Source organism: Macrosteles quadrilineatus, unplaced genomic scaffold, assembly GCF_028750875.1.
Source record: "Macrosteles quadrilineatus isolate MER2022 unplaced genomic scaffold, UCM_ALF_1.0 Scaffold_9__3_contigs__length_116548681, whole genome shotgun sequence".
Taxonomy (NCBI): domain Eukaryota; kingdom Metazoa; phylum Arthropoda; class Insecta; order Hemiptera; family Cicadellidae; genus Macrosteles; species Macrosteles quadrilineatus.
This window is the reverse complement of record NW_026542602.1, coordinates 82,209,854-82,230,134: the sequence shown is the minus strand read 5'-3', so window position 1 is coordinate 82,230,134 and position 20,281 is coordinate 82,209,854. Positions and strand designations below refer to the sequence as shown.

The window sequence follows — 20,281 nt, the reverse complement described above, 5'->3', positions numbered from 1 at the left end:
GAAACGTGCACACGGTTTGGCCTGAGTCCGGAAACGACGAATCAGAGCTGAAATCATACAGCCAAACATTGCACATCTTTTCTACTTTAAAATTGAAGATTTTTTTGTAATCCTACGAATTCTGTTATAGTTTTCATTTTGAGAACCAAATGTTAAAATTATTATTAATTATTATGAAGGAAACTCCCCATTTCGCAGTGGTAAGTCAGAAATATATCTATGAATTTGTCCCTGAATTTTAAGACAGTAAGGCCCATTTCCCGGAATATCTTTTTGTGTAGCGGAAAGCGACGCAAAAGCCATTGCACTGTTGTAAAGCCTTATTATTATTATTATTATTATTAGCCTCATGTTTTTTATGAAGTTCGAATCATGTAAAAACAGTTCATTTAGTTCGTCCTTTAATTGTGGTTGTGGCATGTCCATTATGGCAACATGCGTTGAAATGTCCATTTGTGGCCTCCTCTGCGAAGTGAAAAGCGTCACAATGCATGCAAGTGCTTTAGGAGGACCTAGATTGTGAGAAACAACACTCAACTCATTTTCCAGCGTTATTCTAAAGACAGGTTGTAAAACAGCTTCTGGATTTCTTTCACAGTTAGGCCCTACATGACGTTCTCTTTTGCATTTCTGAAGTCTGTTGAATTCCTGGACACTCTTCCACGTCTTGCAGGTCTTTCCCTACCCTGTCTAGCTACTTCGCTCAATATAAAAACGAAAAACAAAAAATTAAACACAATTCATTTTGAAACATTGTTTACCAACATTGACTTTCGGAATCAATGTAAACATTGCAAATAAATAAGTAACAGCTGATAGAATGCATACGTTTTTCAGTCCCCATGCATTTCTTATGGTGGATATTTTACGTTATAACTCGTTTTCTGGTAACTTTATGGGAATTTTGCCATTTTTCCCGAGTCCCTGGGGTCAAGACCTTTAATTTAAGACCCCTCCCACTTTTCTGCGACTTACCAGACGTCCACAATTTTCTGGTAAAAATTTGGTCTTACAGAATTATATATATAGACTAGTGGCTTGTAGGGGCCATAGACCCTAATTTAGACTAAAATAAAAAACCATATATAAAAATACAAATAATCGAAATATGTTTTTAAAATTATCAATTGTATGTTACTTAAAATTAACAGTGTTTCTTGTTTTATATCTTGGGTTTCCTTCCGTTGGAGTCGTATATTAGTTGCTTCTGATGTGTCAATGAAATACAAAAGTAAAATAATGATTAAATCAATAACACAACATATTAACAAATGGAAACGTGCACACGGTTTGGCCTGAGCCCAGAGAACGACGAATCAGAGCTTAAATCATACAGCCAAACATTGCACATCTTTTCTAGTTTAAAATTGAAGATTTGTTTTGTAATCCTACGAATTCTGTTATAGTTTCCATTTTGAGAACCAATTGTAAAGTTTAACATTATTATTAATTATTATGAGGGCAACTCTTCCATTTCGCGGTAGTAAGTCTGAAATATATCTATGAATTTGTCCCTGAATTTTAAGACAGTAAGGCCCATTTCCCGGAATATCTTTTTGTGTAGCGGAAAGCGACGCAAAAGCCATTGCACTGTTGTAAAGCCTTATTATTATTATTATTAGCCTCATGTTTTTTATGAAGTTCGAATCATGTAAAAACAGTTCATTTAGTTCGTCCTTTAATTATGGTTGTGGCATGTCCATTATGGCAACATGCGTTGAAATGTCCATTTGTGGCCTCCTCTGCGAAGTGAAATGCAACAATGCATGCAAGTGCTTTAGGAGGACCTAGATTGTGAGAAACAACACTCAACTCATTTTCCAGCGTTCTTCTAAAGACAGGTTTTAAAACAGCTTCTGGATTTCTTTCACAGTTAGGCCCTACATGACGTTCTCTTTTGCATTTCTTAAGTCTGTTTAATTCCTGGACACTCTTCCACGTCTTGCATGTCTTTCCCTACCCTGTCTAGTTACTTCACTCATTATAAAAACGAAAAACAAAAAATTAAACACAATTCATTTTGAAACATTGTTTACCAACATTGACTTTCGGAATCAATGTAAACATTGCAAATAAATAAGTAACAGCTGATAGAATGCAGACGTTTTTCAGTCCCCATGCATTTCTTATGGTGGATATTTTACGTTATATCTCGTTTTCTGGCAACTTTATGGGAATTCTGCTATTTTTCCCGAGTCCCTGGGGTCAAGACCTTTAATTTAAGACCGCTCCCACTTTTCTGAGACTTACCAGACGTCCACAATTTTCTGGTAAAAATTTGGTCTTACAGAATTATATATATAGATAGATATATATATAGAAGATAGATAGATAGATATAGATGTTCCATCCGTAGCACTGCCATGGCAGAAGTCTGTCAAAAGCGTGTCGCTGATTTTGTTAGGTTGGTATAGCAGTGAGTTTTGTTATCCAATAACATGGCTTCTATAACTAGGTTGGTATAGCAGTGAGTTTTCTTATCCAATAACATGGCTTCTTATAACTCACTTACAACCCACGCAAACATGGCGGCTGGCGACACGCATCTTTGACATTCAGTGCTACCTCCAGTTAGAATTATAGCTCAGTTGTTCCATCCAATAGATTTCGTCCTTGTTGTATGTCGACTTTGTGAGACCCCACGGTATACGGATACTCTCAGTACACTTTGACTGCTTTGCTTTGGTACTTTGGTAATCAGCTGCTGTTCGTCGAGTCAGCTGTTTGTTACTGTCAGTCAGACTCAGCCAGCAGTCAGGACGAAAAAACCGATCCGGATCCCCCACTTGAACGATACCTTTAACTTTAACAAAGACAGCTACAGCTAAACGAAAAACAACCCTACGCTGTTTGTTTAGTGTTTACTGTTTCAGCTAAATGCCTTGTTGATTGAGTTAGCAAATCTTATCTAAATTATCGATAACGTAGGCCCAGTGGCCAGTGTTAGTGTTGTGTTGCTCTACTACTTCAAGTCATCAAGTAAGTAGGCCTGTTTGATTTTATGAACTTTCCATAAGGTCGTTGGATGTTTACGTTTTTTCTTCTTAACAATGCCATGAAGGCAAATAATAATTCAATCATAATTTTACCCAGATTCTAGTGCTTGAAGAGCCCAACTTTTGAGCCCTGAAACTTAAAGTTGTATTTAACCTACAGAGGCTCTGTTAAGGCATAGTCCCTATTAGGCCCCTAGTCATTTATTTGGTTTGAAGGGCCTGATAACTAAATTAGCATACTGCAAATATCTTGCAAGGTAGGCCCGTAGAGCTGAAAATATCTGTCTGCCTCATGTGTGAATTTACCAATAATATCTAGGGTTTAATAACTTATTTTCTACATTAGTCCTACCGTAGAAAAAACACATGAAAATGAAATGGGCATCCACAACCTTACGAACACTTTAAGCTAGAAGACTAAGTTCCAGTAGTTTACCAATTAATTTGTTCTTATTCTTAGGCTAAGTGCACACGGTCAATTTTTTGATTGGCCTTGATTTAAGTTAGCCTATGTCTAGGCGCACACATGGCGATTTTTCAGTAGAGAAGTGGATTTTTTAGTGTGTTAAGCTGTCCAAAAATAGTCTTTGTTGAATTAGCCTGTGTTTGTGCTCTTCTAAGTAGTTAGATCGAAGAAAAAAGAAGATAACGTGAACTGAGACGTTATCCTTAAGTAAATAACTAGCTCCATAAGTAAATAACTTATTGGATTCAGCAGATAGTACATAGGTCAGAGACTTTCAAATGGATAGTTTTATAAACTGTAAGTTAAATATATACTTTTTATGTGATGACAGTAAAAAGTTCTCTAATTAATATGTCTGTTGAAGGGTTTTTACTATTATTAGTTGGTCAACAGATAACCACCACAATGCGACTAGATGTTCCATCAGAGGAAAGACTGTCAGTAACTCTTAGATAAGTCATTATTGAACCACACTATATACCACATTTATTCAAAAGAAATTAATTAATGTTTTATTCAAAACGTGGAGAGTGACTTACTTATTCCGTATAGGTGCCTCCAAACAAAATTTTAATTTTGATATCTTATTTTAGAGTTTTTTACCTCCTGAATCCAAATATACCAGTATTTTTCACCGCTGATAAATATTTCTCAAGAAATCGCCTTAAAAATAGTTGACGGTACTCATACAACCTTACAATAAACAAGGTAGGATGGATAACATTTACAAGTGGAATGAACTGTGGGTTAACTAAGTAAGCCTACAGCTGACTGTTTTCAACCGTACACGACAAGCAACTGGAAGTAACAACTTTTGAACTTTTTTAATCCACTCTGATTCTGTCATTGGCAATATGCCTTGTGACGTCATTTTACTTCACTACAACTAAAACACATAACAAATATACTCATACTCATACGTGCTGCGTAGTGCTTGTCTGCTACTCCATCACTCACAAGTTTAGGTTGAGTGAAGAGAGTAGGCCTAACATTGATGAGAAAATAATAGAATAGAATATCATTGATGAAACATGATAACATTGTTGTAGAAACATTACAAGTGATTCTGGAGTCAACAATGTTTTCTATAATAGCAATTTCTTCACATTATGGAGATATAGTATGGACTGGTAGACTAATTACATGTAAGTTAGTTCCAATTTAGACAAATGGAAGCATTTTTGTAATAGTAATTTGAAGAGTTTTTCTCAGGATTTTAATTTTTCAAAAACAGTGCAGACGATATAAACTAACAACTTGATACATTATAACCTAAACTTTACCTTCCTAATCTAACCTAACTTAAAAACACTTAATGTAATCAGTCACCAATTCACATAAAGCACAACTTACCACCCTGACATGCCTTTTCTGACATCAACAGGAGTTTGCTTGCATTCTAGACTTTTGGTTTGGTTATGTATGTTAGAATAGCACCATTTTATTATGTAATTTCTAAACAGCAAATTAATATAAATCATTAACCCTTCCAGGGCTATGCACGGATATCCATCAATCTTTGTTTACTTTCTTACTTGTATACATGTATACTTGTGTTGATCCCACGAGTAGTTTTCCAGCCGTGGTCGTCAAAGCTGTTTAATTTTCAGGTAGGGCCTATCTTCTCCCTCCCAAAATTCTTCCAACTTGTAGTAGGCCTTTTCTATTAAATAATTTTTGAGTTTTTTCTTTAACAAATTTTTGTCTTGGCAGCTTCTTATTTCTTCTGGCAATTTATTAAATATCTTACTTGCAAGCTGTATGATGTGGTCCAGCTATTACCAATGATGTTCGGTGACAATTCAGGTGTACCGTATATGGTTTTGTTGCCTGGTGTTGTAATTATGTATTTCGTGGTTGCGTTTGAAGACTTCCGGAAATTTCCATATCATAATAGCTGATTCCAATATATAAACGGAGGTAAGGGTGGGAACTTTAAGATTAATAAAGAGTGATCTGCAATGTTCTAAAAAATGGGTTTTACAAATTATTCTAATAATTCTCTTCTGTAGTAGAAAGACTCTGTTTGCTTCACTGCTGTTGCCCCAAAGTAGGCTACGAACGATGCCATAACTCAATACGCTATGAAAGCAGCCATAATAAACTTTCATCAGGATATGATGATCCACTATGTTTTGTAGTCTGCGCATAAGACAGCATACTACCAAAGTTTTGAGGTTATATGATCAATATGGATATTCCATCTAAGGTTATTGCTTATTTTGATTCCAAGATAGTTTACGTTATCGTTTATTTTTAAGTTTAGATTTTTTAATTTTAAGAGAGGGCTATGGTCAGGTGCCTTTGTGTTGAAAAAATTTAAAACTGATGTTTTGTTTTCATTTAGTACTAATTTGTTGTCGTTGCACCATTCTTCCATCTGATGAACGCCTATCTGGGACTTGCGTATTGTTTTTTCAGAGTTTTCGGGGCTGAAAACGGATATATCCGTCCTGAGAATTTTTTTTTCTGGGCTAACAGATATATCCGTCCAAAAAACGAATTGATATACAATGTTTATAATAGGGTAATAAACATTACACTGTATTATAAATGGGTTATTTTGTTTTTGTGGTTGGCAATAATAATTGCTGCAGCTGTTTTGATTATTTTGCACCATAGAGTGTTTTGCAGACATTTAAATTACAAGTTGAGAAGAGAACTATAATCTTGTTTATGCTAGTTTAATATCTATAATAAATTATTTACCTATTTTGCCTGAAGGTCTTGTAGTTTGTAGGTCTTGTCAATGGGTTCAAACAACATTGAATTGATTTATAATATATATATAACGGGTACTTGAGTATTAAACGGAGGCCACCTAACCTACAGTTTCTTAACTTAGCTATGATAATACTGATTATTAGTAAACCTTCATTCGATGTTTTCACTATCAGCAAGTTTGGTTGGTTAGGTTAGGTTATGATAGTTTAATTTTATAACTGATAAGACACAGTGACAGGCGATGACAGGTAATGGCGCGCGCTCCGGTCAACGACCCTGACCTTGGCCTACTTGGAGGGGATTCTGCGAGTAGACACATGACTCATCTGATAACGCTCGACTCACAACAATACTAGAATAGTTCTACTACAACATCTATAACAATTTAACCCTCTATAAGTGCCGCGGCGCGTTTCGTAATGGTGGCCTCCTTTTAATACTCAAGTACCGTATAACGTATGGATTAAGGAATGAAACTGTTCTAACCTAACATTACTAACAAAACTTGCTGTAAGTTACCCTTTCAAAACTCTGTTTGATAATAGGCTAACAGAAAAGTTATGTGGGAAATATCAAACGGAATTTTGAAATGTTACAGCAAGTTTGGTTAGGTTAGGTTATCTAGGTCAACTAATATGTTTCAATTCGTTAATATCGATATATCGGATCTAAAAATAAAATATCAATAGGCCTACGGTATATGAAAAGAAATCTTCGTTAATAATGAATGTTTACTTTAACAGGAAAGTACCTTTTTGTAAAGTAATTTAAAATGACTCAGTCTATCCAACTTTTGTTGGTCAAGGATAAGGAGATCAAGAATAATTCCTTTACCTACAATTATTGTACCGTAGGTAAAGGTTGTTCACATGCGAATCGTAACAACTCAAAATGTGATCAGAACAAAACTAAGATAATTATTTTCCTTTATGGTAGGCATACATATTTTTGGTTACAACTTAGGGTAGGCCTACACAGCCTGAAGGAAGGGCATAAGTTAGCAGTAAAGTTTTAAACACGTCAAGGATTCAATAAACTAAATAAATGGGAAAGCCTTTACTCCTCATGTTAGGTTTAGGCTGAGAGTGCCACAAATTAGCCCATAATTCACCGTTAATAAATAATTTTATGTTTTTATTCACAGACAATATGTCCGCTGTAAGGTGTGGACTTTCTGCCAGCAAATTAATGTTGCCTTGGGGGAAAGTACAGCCAGGTATGTATAAACAATCATTCACAAACAACAATTTATTAATATTGGATAAGTTTTTTAATATACTCCATAATAAATTATTAGGTATGCGGCCTCAGGTCCGCCAATTGAGTGAAGTAGCCTAAGCATCGAAATAAAAAAATAACCTTCTTTACAGAATCAATAAAAAAAAATATTATACAGCCATACTTTATCTTAAAAAAAGGATTGGCATTGATGGTATTTCAACTTTTCTGCTGAAACAAACATATTAAACCAATCTTAAAAGCAACCACAATCCTTTTCAACAAATCACTACAATCAGACATTTTCTCAAGCTCAAATGCTTTTTAAGTTTCAAAAATAATCCCGGTTTTCAAAAAAGGCAGTAGTGGTAATGAGGATAACTATAGACCAATTACTGTTCTTCCGACATTGTCCATGGCTTTAGAGAACCTAGTCCACGACAGGTTAGCATCTTTTTTAGCCAAGCATGAATTAATAGCTCCATACCAGTTTGGGTTTAGGCCGAGTTGTCTACTACCGAGATGCTCTAGTCAATTCACTTCCAAAATAATTTCAAGTCTGGAAAATGCTGAATCGGCAATCGGTTTATTATGTGACTTATCAAAAGCATTCGATCGGGTTGACCCATGATATTCTTTGTGACAAATGTGAATGTGGTGGTATACGTGGAATCCATCTTTAATGGTTCCTCAAGGTCATATTTAGTGGTTCGTAAGCAATACGTTGAGGTTGACACAGAATGCTGTTCCGAACTCGCCAAAGTGAAATGTGGTGTCTCTCAGGGCCCTATCCTTGCACCCCTGCTTTTTATTCTTTATATTAAATGACGTCGGTGCTTATGTTTGTCCTAACTCCTTAACATTGTATGCAGATGATACCACTATGCTTTTTAAGTCTGAGGTTGATTAAGAGAACATGTCTTCTTCAATTACAAATTTTGATGTCTGGCTTTTTAATAATAATCTTATTTTAAACCAGAATAAATCTAATTTGTCCGATTTCTAACATGAAACAAAAACCCACTGCATTTAAAACTACCACAATCTTCAATAAAAGAATTTCTGAAGTCAAGTTTTTAGGTGTTGTTATGGATTCTTAGCTGACGTAGCAATCACCTATTTCAGATTTTTGTGGTCATTTGAGCAAGGTGAGCTTTGCCTTGAGAACATTGGTATTGCTTGATCAAAAGGGCCTGATCAATGTTTACCACAGATGCTTTCAGTCTGTTATGTCATATGGTATAGAGATTTGGGGAGGTTCCACACATGCAAACAAATCGTTTATGGAACAGAAACGAGCTTTTCCCATTTTGTCTGGTTTCCCCCACCCTTTCATTCCTGTAGGGGAGTTTTTCAAAATGTTAATATTCTCACACGTTTTTCTCTATAAGTTTTTAAAGTAGTCCTTTTCATCAAGCATAAAATTGGGTCTCTTCCTACTGTTTGAGATAGACATAGGTATCCCACCAGACATGGCTCAGATATTCTTCTTCCACAAATCCGCCTGATGAACTGTCTTCCAACCAATGTAAAGGAATGTTATGAAAAAAAAGTTTAAAAAATTAAAAATTAAAACCTACCAACTTGTAGAAAATGAACCGTAGGCCTACAATTTAATAGAATTTATGTCTGGCTGTTTGCATCTTCATGTTTCAATATTGTGTTTCTTATTTATGAAATGTTATTAGTTTTTATATTTGACGACCGAGATGTATAATAATTGTAACAGGTTGTACCTATTCAGAGAATACATGATTTACTTTATTACTTATAAGGCAACAAATGTTCACTCAGGACCAAAGAAAAGACGATTGGTTATAGTGTTCACCTCAATATCTCAAGGTTGCTGGTTTGATTCTGAGTGGGGTCAATTCAGGACCCGGATGCCATTTGTCAAAGTCCCTTAGTTCAATACCACAGCAACAAATGTGTGTGTTGTACAATATTGTAGCCTACATCTAAACAGTATGATCATGTGCATGGTCACCAGTCACCACAATGACCCTTAGTACCATTCAGTTCAAGGGGATATTCTCTTTGTGAATTGGGCCTATCAGTGATATTTTTTATTGTATGTGGTATATTGGCTTGGTAAACTTTTTTACAAGACCAAATAAATAAGAAAACACAGTTTTTGGAAGGAAGATGACCAATGTGACGAGGATTTATATTGTGTATAGTGTAAGCCTTTGACTAACCAATCTAAAGTAAATTTTTGTGCATATTTACTTTTATTCTTTGTATTTCATATGTCCACGTTACATAGCAATTGATGAAGTCGTGAAAGAGGTTTGGTAGTACTGTAAATACATAGTTGAAACTTTTATCTAGGCCTCTTATTTGGCTTAATTGCATATTTTATTCTTATTAGTCCTGAACTGAAATATTTAGGTCTATGTTGTTTCCTTAGACCATAATTATTTGTACACCTGGCCTTGACACATTTTGATGGGCTTTCAGTTAAAAACTGTCTTTAACAACTAACATTACAACTAAGCTGATTTTCAGAAGTCTCTTTTGCCTTTTTTAAAGTAGTCTCACAGCTGAGGAGTGTTAACTAGGCATATCCTTACTGTCAACAGGTTTATGTCTACAACTTATTCTGCGTAATGATCTGAAATGCTGTAAATTAAGAGGCTTGGGTACAACCTCTGTGAGACTATTAGCGGCTGACTCTAGCGGAACGCATGAACCTCCATCCAAAGACACCAAGAAGACGTCAGGGGGAGGGAAAGGACCAGATAATCATCATGTTTGCCCCAAGTGTGGTGATCCAAACATCCATGTCGAAACTTTCATGTGTGAGTGCTTGATAATCTTTCTCTTAAACCTTAGTGAAGTAAAAGTTCTGAATTTTTAAGAGTTGTTAAATATAATAATTGTTTATAGCCTATAATAAGTTTATAAATAATTTCAAGAATATAATCCTTTGTTTTATAGTGGCGATCCAAACATTTTGTCTATCTATTTATTGGTTGATTTTACTTATAAAAACCAAGCATCATAGGTTAAACTGGAACTAGCCGTGAGGAATTCAGTTATAATCTGTTTTTAGTAACCTGTTGACAACTGATGGTCGCTAATCAGTGGTGTAGTCTTAAATCTTCCAGTGTGGAAACGCTCACTATTTTCACAGAAAAATACAGGTCGCTTACCAATATATTGGTTCTTTGGGACGTTCCCGCACCACTACGCTGCTGTCTGTAATGATGGTTACAAACAGACCGACAGCCTGAATTCTGAGCGTAGGTGTTTTTCCCCCACAGACAAATGGCTTAAAAGTGAACACAGGAATAACTATACCCTGATGAATCGCTATATATGCTTACAAGACTCGTTTTGGCTTTCTTAAAAAGGCTATTAAACATAAAAATAACCAAAAACTGCATGATTGCAATGTACAGACAAAACTGTAATTTTATATAGGCTAATAAATATTTATATAGATGAACTGTTGATAGGCTATAGTTTTTATTTTTAGTTTTCATTGGTCTGTGTTTTAAACTTTAATACAACAAAATACAGACAACTTCATATTTTTCAGGCAACAACAATATATGGAGATTGCGTGGTGTGAGTGTAGGGATTTTATTCATTGTTTCTTAGATGGTCCTATTTTGAGTCTAGGGGATCAGTCATCTGAACACATCAGTTAGCATTGGATTAATGGGTTAGGCCATTTTACATACGAGGGCTATCCAGAAAGTTGATTACGTTTTTGTCTGTATCCGCTAGGGGCGGGGCTAGCGCCACCGTCTTGGTGTTAGTTCGTTATGCAGCTTAGTCGGCATCTAGCCGTGCTAGTAAGGGGTTTTTGCTGTACTCCGTTGACTTACTGTGACAGTTTAAAATTTCTGTGTTAATTGAAAATGCCGTGAACTGTGAAGTGGGTGCAGTTATAAGGTTTTGACTACAAAAAACTGTAATCCGATAGAAATCTATCGGCAACTTTGTGAAGTTTATGGGGAAAACATTATTACTGATGATGTTTGGAGTTTGTCAGTGGGTCATCAAATTGTAAAATGGCCGAACTAACGTTCACGACAAAGAGTGAAGTGGAAGACCCAGCATTGTGACTGCCGAACTTGTCGAAAAAGTTGATGCCGATGCCCGTAAAACTCGAAAATTCACAATAACAGAACTCTCTATGGGGTTTCCACAAATTTCGGGAAGTTTGTTGCACGAGATCATAACCGAAAAGCTTGGTTACCTAACTGTAACCAAAGAGTCCATTCATTTTTTTTGCACGCACTTCACAGTTTGCGGCATTTTCAATTAACACAGAAATTTTACAGCAGAAACCTCTTACTAGCACGGCTAGATGCCGGTTGAGCTGCATAACTAAAATACGTCAAGATGGTCGCGCTAGCCCCGCCTCTAGCGTATACAGACAAAGACGTAATCTACTTTCTGGATAGCCCTCGTACAACTGATCTACATCACTGGAACGGACGGTGCTTATTTATGAGCCACAGGCGCTAACATTTTAAACCAATCTTATTGATTGAGTTATGACTCACTTACTTTTGTGCGTATTCCATATTGAATATAGAGTGATTGATTTAAACAGCTGTTATAATTTTATACAGTTGCGAAGGATTTGTGTAAAGAGAAACACATATGGTGTGAAATCAAGCCAATAAAAAAACTTAATTCATTTGTTTTTTTATGGTGTGAAATTTGCCAACCACTAAACCAAAACGTTACTGTGTAGCTCATGTTGAAATTAATGAAAATGTTTCAATTTGATTTAACTGTCATGTAATTTCAGCATCGTCAAGGTTTGTCAAGTGTGGGAAATGTGATCATTTTTTCATGGTCCTTTCCGAGTTAGAAAATAAACGCACAATGAAAGATCAACTGCGAGATGACCCCAAGTCTGGAACTTATGTTCGGAAACCTCCTCCACCTCCAAAGAAGGTAAGAATTGTAACTTTTAGCATGTGTTTCCTGTAAATTTTAGTATGCCTAGTGTAACTGATTGTAAGGTTATTGTAAGCCTAAGTGAATTTATATTTATATTTTTTAAACTCTCAACTCACAAGATCTGTTACCTAAACCTTTATGACCTCCAAAATACTTAAAAAAGCTAGTAAGGATAGCCTATAACAATAAATAAGGAATTTAAGTTTTAAAATATGTTTCATTGATATTTAGGTTTTACAGCATTTACATCTGGAATAATCACAGTAAAAAGGTTTTCTATTATTTTATTATATGTGTGTATTTTATTAGATTAGCTTCATTCAATAGCTAATAATATGAATGCCTATTTATGAATTTTGTTTAGTAAATATTAATTTATAAAACTGCTAAGAATTGGAACTTATAACAGAAAATATTTTTCTTTACCTAATCCATATGGAATTTGTTTCTAGAAGTAAGTTGTTACTATATCGCTTACAGTGAAAAGATAATAATAAAAATACCCCCGCCGCAGCAAACCTGCAGACTAAGCGAATTTTCATTTGCCTGATTGGATTTACACTAAAATGTCTCCCTTAAAAATATCACATTTATCCCTATTTAAATAGAATCAGTTTAACACATACTTAGGTTTGCTGCAACAGGGAGGGTAAAAGTGTTTTTTTATGTAAAATGTAAATTGTTAGTAAGAAATAAAAACATGTTCCAAATTTGGGCAAAATATGTTAATAAACAAGCAAACTACAACAGTTTACTTATTCTCCATAAGAATAACATGGGAATTTTAAATTTGCAATTTTTTGGAATTTACTCCGTAACCATTAGGCGCATTATAACGCTTCAATATACTAAATTATTTGTTTTTTTAAGCTCTACAAAATAGTTTAGAAAGAAATTGCAAAATTTGATGTTTTTTGGGTCAAAAATGGGAAAAACCCATTTTTACCCCATAAAACCCCCCATAAACCCCCGTTCCCATGGTCTGTTCATGCTGGTTCGCGAACTCGTTCGAATAAACGTAGGTTTACACGTTTGTACCAAATTTAATCAAAATCGGATCATTTTTGCTCGAGTTATCGCGCTAACGGACACATATATATATAAATATATATATATATAAATATATATATATATATATATATATATATGAATTTGAACGGATGGTGTTTTTGGCCTCTAGGGACCTCAAAACGAAAAAAAAAATCGGTCCCGCGTCCAGGTCTTACCATGAGTACTACGGTAATAGCTTATTCCCTATATGGGAAATTCGCTAAAAGAGAGTTCTTTATGTTGTATATATATTAGATTAGATTGACAAAAATGACATGGTATATTGCAAAAAATTACATATATAATACATTATTTTTTATTGAAAATAAACATTATTTCCCATTTCTATTTTAGATTTTGTTGAATTTAGCTTGTAGCTTCCCTGTAGCAATTGTATATAATAGAAATATTGCTTTTGTTACAATTTACAAAAAATCTTCTAAACATGTCTCAATTAGGAGCCTAGCAATAATTTTTACTCAGGAATACAACTCAACACAAGTTATCAAATTCTTAAGTAACATTATTAAGTTTAGTTATTTTTAACTGAACCAAACAATTTTTTGGCTTTTGCTCCAGCTAGACTGGTTTCATAACCTTGATTGATATGCTAGTGAAACTGCTTGGCCTTGAGACTAGTTTCCTGGTATATTTGTCTTCCTTTCAAATTACCATGATAACCTTTATTTGTTCACTGTTTTGTGTAGAATCGTTTAAACAAACCCAAACAATATAATGTATTTTTGATCTTGTACAAAGAAATAAAGACACAAGAACTTTAACATTCCTCATCCTAGCTAAAAAATTTCATCTTAGCATTTGATAAACAATTATAATTGATTAAAGTCTACTTGAAATCAAAACAATATCCAATAGCAGCTTCATTTTCGTTTGAATAAAAATTCAATGGACATAATTGTAAATAAAATTCTAAATTCAAATTTCCAATTCAAATGCAGAGGTAACTAAAGCTTGAATGAAGCTTGGTTGCTGTTGTGAAGAGGTGTCTTTCTGTACAATATTCTCAATCAAGGAACAGTATTGTTGCACAGTCCAGTGTCTTTTACTTTTACTAATAAAGTAGACTCCCTCTCATCCGGACTAGACTCGGCAGGAGTGATATCTCTTTAACCGGACAATTTTTATTTTATCAACACATCGATTTAAACGGACCGGATCGGCAGGAATTAGTCACTGTGGTCAGTATTAAAATGACTTTTCTAATGGGTAGATTCGAGACCAGTGATCATGTGTCTAAATATATAGTTATGGGGGTTTGCTTGGTAAATATTTGGGACGTCAGTTTAATGGGAAAACCGTTATTGGTCATCCTTAAGGATAGCTTGAGAAAAATTTCAAACGGCTACATCTAATATACCCTGTACTCAGTAATTACTAATTAGTTTGTAATACATCTCTTTGGTTATCATCTAATTGATTAACGATTGCTTAACAATTTGGATGGTAAAAGAAAATAAAATCCCAATTTGCCAAATTAACTAATTAAAAGCTAATTATAAATTAACTGTCTTCTTAATAGATCATTATGATATTCTGGTGAGGATAATTAGCGTTTCTTGAAAATTAGTGTTTAATGAAATGTACTGTATAAACATATTGTTTGTAAGCTAAAATATTTTTTTAACATAGGCTAGTTATTTTTACAAGATTTTCTGGTATAAAAAATATTGCAAGAATTTTTTTTTAATTTTATTTTGATTGGCTTAGTTTTTGCACACCTTTTTCTGTTAGTGCCGGTCCAACCAATCTTGAAATAAAATAATTATAAACTTATAAAACTGATTTTTACTAAAATCATATATCCTAAAATTCATCTTGTGATTTACTTAATTACCTATAATGTTAGTGATTTTTATACTAAAAACATTTTGAGTTGATATTTACATGAAGCGGTGGATGCCTATTTATATAACACTGTATAAACAAACTTGACTTTACCAAACCAATATTTGTCAGTCAACGTAATTTCCTGTGTTAAAGTGTGGTGATTTTTCTATGTGATGACAGCAGTTTTTTGTTTTCAATATGAGTAAATGAATGTATGATAGTGACCTTAATAGCTATTTACCTTACAAGTGTAGTAAGGGCGTTTGCATAATTTACCTAAGTGATGTAAACACGCTCTTGCGTAACGTGTAACGTACAAGATTTACCAGACCCGAAAATATACAGGAGGTTACGAACAATATTTTTCATTATCCATTTCACTCATCTTCTAACAGTAACGTTCATTTTACAAACAAAAGCTAGGTTACGAAAATTCTTCAAAACATAACAATAAAATTCAAGCGCACAGCTGATTTCTAGCGTTGAACGTCGTTGGCTCCATAGAGGTATATTTTTTAAGTTAAGCACTCAATGTTATTTAAATGGGTTTCATTACCTCACCGAGTGAGTTTTTTTCAACTTTACATCACTCGAGAAGTAAAGAAGTTGTATACATCACGCTTGGGGTAGGAAAGTTTAACATGGCGGGTTAGGTAAAATATGATAATAAAACTTTAATGAGGCTACTAATGTTTTGCTCGCTATATAATTTGCTTTGTTTTAATTATTGTAGTCGTTAATTACATTATTAAACTCTTAATTTGGTTGATATCAAAGGGTCAGTTAAAATCATGTTTGTGCTTAAAACATAAATTCAATCAAACTCAAATACAAATATGTTATAAATACCCCCGCCGCAGCAAACCTGCCGACTAAGCGAATTTCCATTTGTCTGAATTGATTTTCAGTTAAATATATTTTAATAACATTAGGTTTAACGAGTACCTAGGTTTGCTGCTACAAGGAAACTAATAAAGTGTGTTTTTGAGTAAAATATTGATAGCTTAGTACAAAATAAATAAATTTGCCAAGTTTGATCAAAATATATTCATAAACAAGCAAACTACAACATTTTGACAATATTCTCCATAAGAATAACATGGGAATTTTAAATTTACAATTTGTTTAATTTTCTCCGTTACTAATAATCGAACAAAAATACTTTTATATACTAAATTATTTGTTTTTTTAAGCTCTTTAAAAAGGTCTAAAGAGAAATTGGGAAATTTTGTGTTTTGAGGGTCAAAAGTGAGAAAAACCAATTTTTACCCCATAAAACCCCCCGTAAAGCCCCGTTCCCATGGTCCGATCGTGCTGGTTCGCGAACTCATTCAAGTTTATCCCGCTTTACACATTTAAACCAAATTTCATCAAAATCGGACAAAAATTACTCAAGTTATCGCGTTCACGGACGTATATATATATATATATATATATATATATCTTTATAGACTGCAGGATAACACTACCTACCGCATTGGATTGCAGGATATTACTCCCCGCGAGGTAGCAAAGTTTGGTAGCGTTATGCCTGCATTTCAAACACTTGGAAGCCGGGGTAACACTACCTAGCACTCAGATTGCAGTATATCACTACCTCACTCCAATTTTATTGTTTTTCACCATATCACTACTTGCAGGCTTAACACTACCCAGTGATACCAACTCCTAAAATCTTTTAGACGCTAATATGCTTTGTTTGTTTTGTCTAACTTATTGATTATGATAAAACGGCAATTTTTAAGTGACAAATTTATCGTAAGCAGTTTAAGATGTTGAATTACCGGTACTGAATTACAAAACATAAATTTATTTAGTTCTCGAATATGGAGTTTAATTTTAGACATATTTGCTCAATTCTAATCACATTATACTATATTTTTTTTTCAAAAACGTTTAGTTAAATACCAGCTTTCATTTTAGTGGTTGACTATTATGATCGAATGTATCTAAAGCACGCTGCAGAAGCATGACCAAAAAAAAGCTATTTATCATTGAGTGATAGTTAAACTATTTTAATTGAAACATTAACGTCAATTTTGACGGGTCTCACCTAGTACTTTTGATTTAAAAAAAAAAACATTGAAATAAACTGTAAATTTATAAAACTAGAAAATCTTAGCAAAAGTTAAAATTGTGAACGGTAACGGCTCTTTTTCCGTAGCCATATACCATTCTGAATACACGAGTAAAGGTTATACATCTATATTGTTATTATTGTATGCCTTTATTATTATTAGTTATATAGAAATCGGTGTATTACGTGACAGGTGCGACAAAACTTGTGTGACATAAGGTCGGCGCGTCTTTCGCCTAAGTATCATATGGTCAACGTAACATATTTTGAATTAATCGATCAATAATTTGAATTATGTCCATTAAATATATGACCTTTTGTTACCCACAGTTTTTATAATTTTTTCGACTATTTGCCAGGCTATTTAAAAATAATTTGAAGACATATCAACATTTATTTTTTTCAGTCGAGTTTAATGAAGATTTTAAAAATAGTTAAACGGTTCTTTGTCTAATTATTTTAAGTTATACTAAAAATATAGAAAAGCTGATTATTATTTTAGATAGTTATGTATATCAATTTGATATAATTGCTTTAACTGAGTCTTGGGTGGATGAATCAAGTGGGAATGTGAGTATGGATGGTTATAACGTGTTTATGAACAAAGGAAGTAGAAATCGTAATGATGGTGTGATTGTTTGTGAAAAAGTATTTTTCTGCGTGCACGGAGGAGGTTGGTATTATGTTTTGTTTGGTATTAAGGTTGGTAAATGTTTTGAGCAACATGTGTTAAAGCATAGACAAAAAGGACTAAATAAAGACCGTCAGCTGTACTGCGGTTACCATAGACACAACACTGGGGTGACTGGGAGCACCATGTATGTACGCGCTACGTAACTACGCGGCGCTCCAAGCGGTGTGTGCCAGAACCTATGGTAACCATGGTAATCACAGCAAGGTTGACAGTCTATATTTAATTATTTTTGTATATGGTTAAAGTAGAGGTAACATTTGGCGGTGCGCGGCTTTCCCTGTTATCGGTGTACAGGAGTCCGTCTAGTGATTTACAGTATTTCCATTTATCGACGACCTTGAAGCCTACTTAGGTTAATAGGGTATAGGAAACACTGACTGGTCGAACGTCTGGTCGGCGACATTAATTGCTGCATTTTGCCAAAAAAAAAGCTAACAATATCACACACCACTACGTGAATGTGTTATATGGTTCAGGTTTTAAAATAATAACTTCATTAAATCTGCTATTATAAAACGTGCTATAACAGATCATTTTTTCATGGTTGCACAAATACAAGGTCCGAAAGATTTCTCAAAAGCTACTTCAGATTTACAAGCCAAAATAGAGAAAACTTTTTTAGATTTTTCTGTTGGAACCCGCCTTATCTTTGATACGGCCTGGTCTGTTATGTTCAATAAGGTACAAGAAATTATTTCAATGTTAAATTCTTAATAAAAAATTGGTATTTACCTTTGTCTACAGCTCAAACTGTTGTAACTTGAGTTACGGCCATAACTTGAATTTACGTCGTTTCAATCCGAGTTATAATGCCGAAACGGCCGTAACCCAAGTTACAACAGTTTGAGCTGTAGACAAAAGTAAATATTTATTTTTAATTATCATCACAGCTCAGGGGCAAAAACATAGATTTGAAATTCATAACCATATAAGAAGAACGCATATCTTTGCACTCGAGCCCTATCAAAAATAGGTATTGCCTTTTTAGTCAAAAATACTACGAAGTAGTTTGCAATCAGAGCCAAAATAAGCTTTCCCCTACAAAAACGTTATTGAATTTTTTAAACTGCAAATGCTAAAGCAAGAGCTTCCTTTTATAAAATAATAGTGGTTTAGTTACCTTTACTTTCGTACTTATATTTGTCTTACCAGTTCAGGGGCAAGCCACAACAATGAGTAAGCTTCCTTTTCTATAATTTGTGAATAGCTTCGCTCAGCTGTTGAGAATGTGCGTGACTGATACGCTATCAGGTTCTCTACACCATCTGGTAAAACAACACGGGTCCCAGGCCTACTAAGCTAGCGTCTACGGACAATTTGAAAGGTAAACTGTTGTCTTAAAGAGCCTAAGTAGGAGTGTTCAGGGCCTTTTACCTTGTCAAAAGCCTCAATACAACATTCTCATAAAATTAAAGGATGTGTGTACTTCATAAGCAGGTCGTAAATTATGACGGAATGTAGTGGAACGAATATGAAATGACATATGGCTTCGACATAAGCCCCTAAAACGCTCAAAAGTAAAACAAATAATTGTAATATTTAAAATAACTCGGAATCAAATTGAAATTATCTATGTGTCAGGGTAGATATCTCAGTACAGTAGAACATATCTTTTGTGTAAAAAAACAGTTGGTTGTTCGTCTTTGTATGCTTTTGTTGATATTATTTTCAACTAGATGTGTGCCCGTCCTACGTACGGGAATCTTGTAGTAGGTTTGAACCTTCTTATATTCAGAACAGGAGTTTCTTTGCATAAGGCTAGGCACACACGAGCGATTATTTTGAGGCGACTATTTCATCGGCCGATCTGTGCATCATGTACTCGTATTTGAATGGAAGCGCGCACACAGGCGATCGAGAATTACGCCGATTTTAAAATCTGGGTTTTGCCAGAGATTCGTAGGCAAGGCGATTGTCGCCCGAAAATCTGTAACGTACAGGTTCTTGTTATCAGTCCGCGCTCACGGTCGACTAAAAAATCGGCCAGTCGCTTGTTGTTCTCCACAGGAGTCAGTGAACTTCAGTGTGAGTTGTGTTGTTTTCTTTGTTAAAAAAGCCACAGCTGTTATAATACAAACTGAAACATTAAATGGACATTTTATAGTAAAGAAGTTTTTACTGTCATCACGTGAAGTGTATAGTTTATAAAACTGTCGATTTAAAAGTCTCTGACTTACTATCGGATGAACTCAATATTTAAGTTGTCTTTTTTCTAATTGGAAGAGTACAAACACAGGTTAATTCAACAAAGTCCATTTTAGGATAGCTTAAACAACGCACTC

General features: G+C 34.3%; 1 protein-coding gene across 2 annotated transcripts in view; it reads left to right on the top strand.

Moving 5' to 3' along the window:
* Window positions 1-2,765: 2,765 nt before the first annotated feature.
* LOC129002514 (ATP-dependent Clp protease ATP-binding subunit clpX-like, mitochondrial) overlaps window positions 2,766-20,281 on the top strand; it is a 44,318-nt gene continuing 26,802 nt past the window's right edge. The window contains exons 1-4 of one of the 2 annotated variants that reach the window (XM_054430376.1): window positions 2,766-2,979; window positions 7,331-7,402; window positions 9,987-10,205; window positions 12,176-12,324. In XM_054430376.1, coding sequence (XP_054286351.1) covers window positions 7,336-7,402; window positions 9,987-10,205; window positions 12,176-12,324 — 435 coding nt within the window. In that variant the 5' untranslated portion in view covers window positions 2,766-2,979; window positions 7,331-7,335. Of the gene's footprint in view, window positions 2,980-3,101; window positions 3,254-7,330; window positions 7,403-9,986; window positions 10,206-12,175; window positions 12,325-20,281 lie in introns of those variants that run through there. The other variant, XM_054430377.1, reaches the window with a different exon arrangement.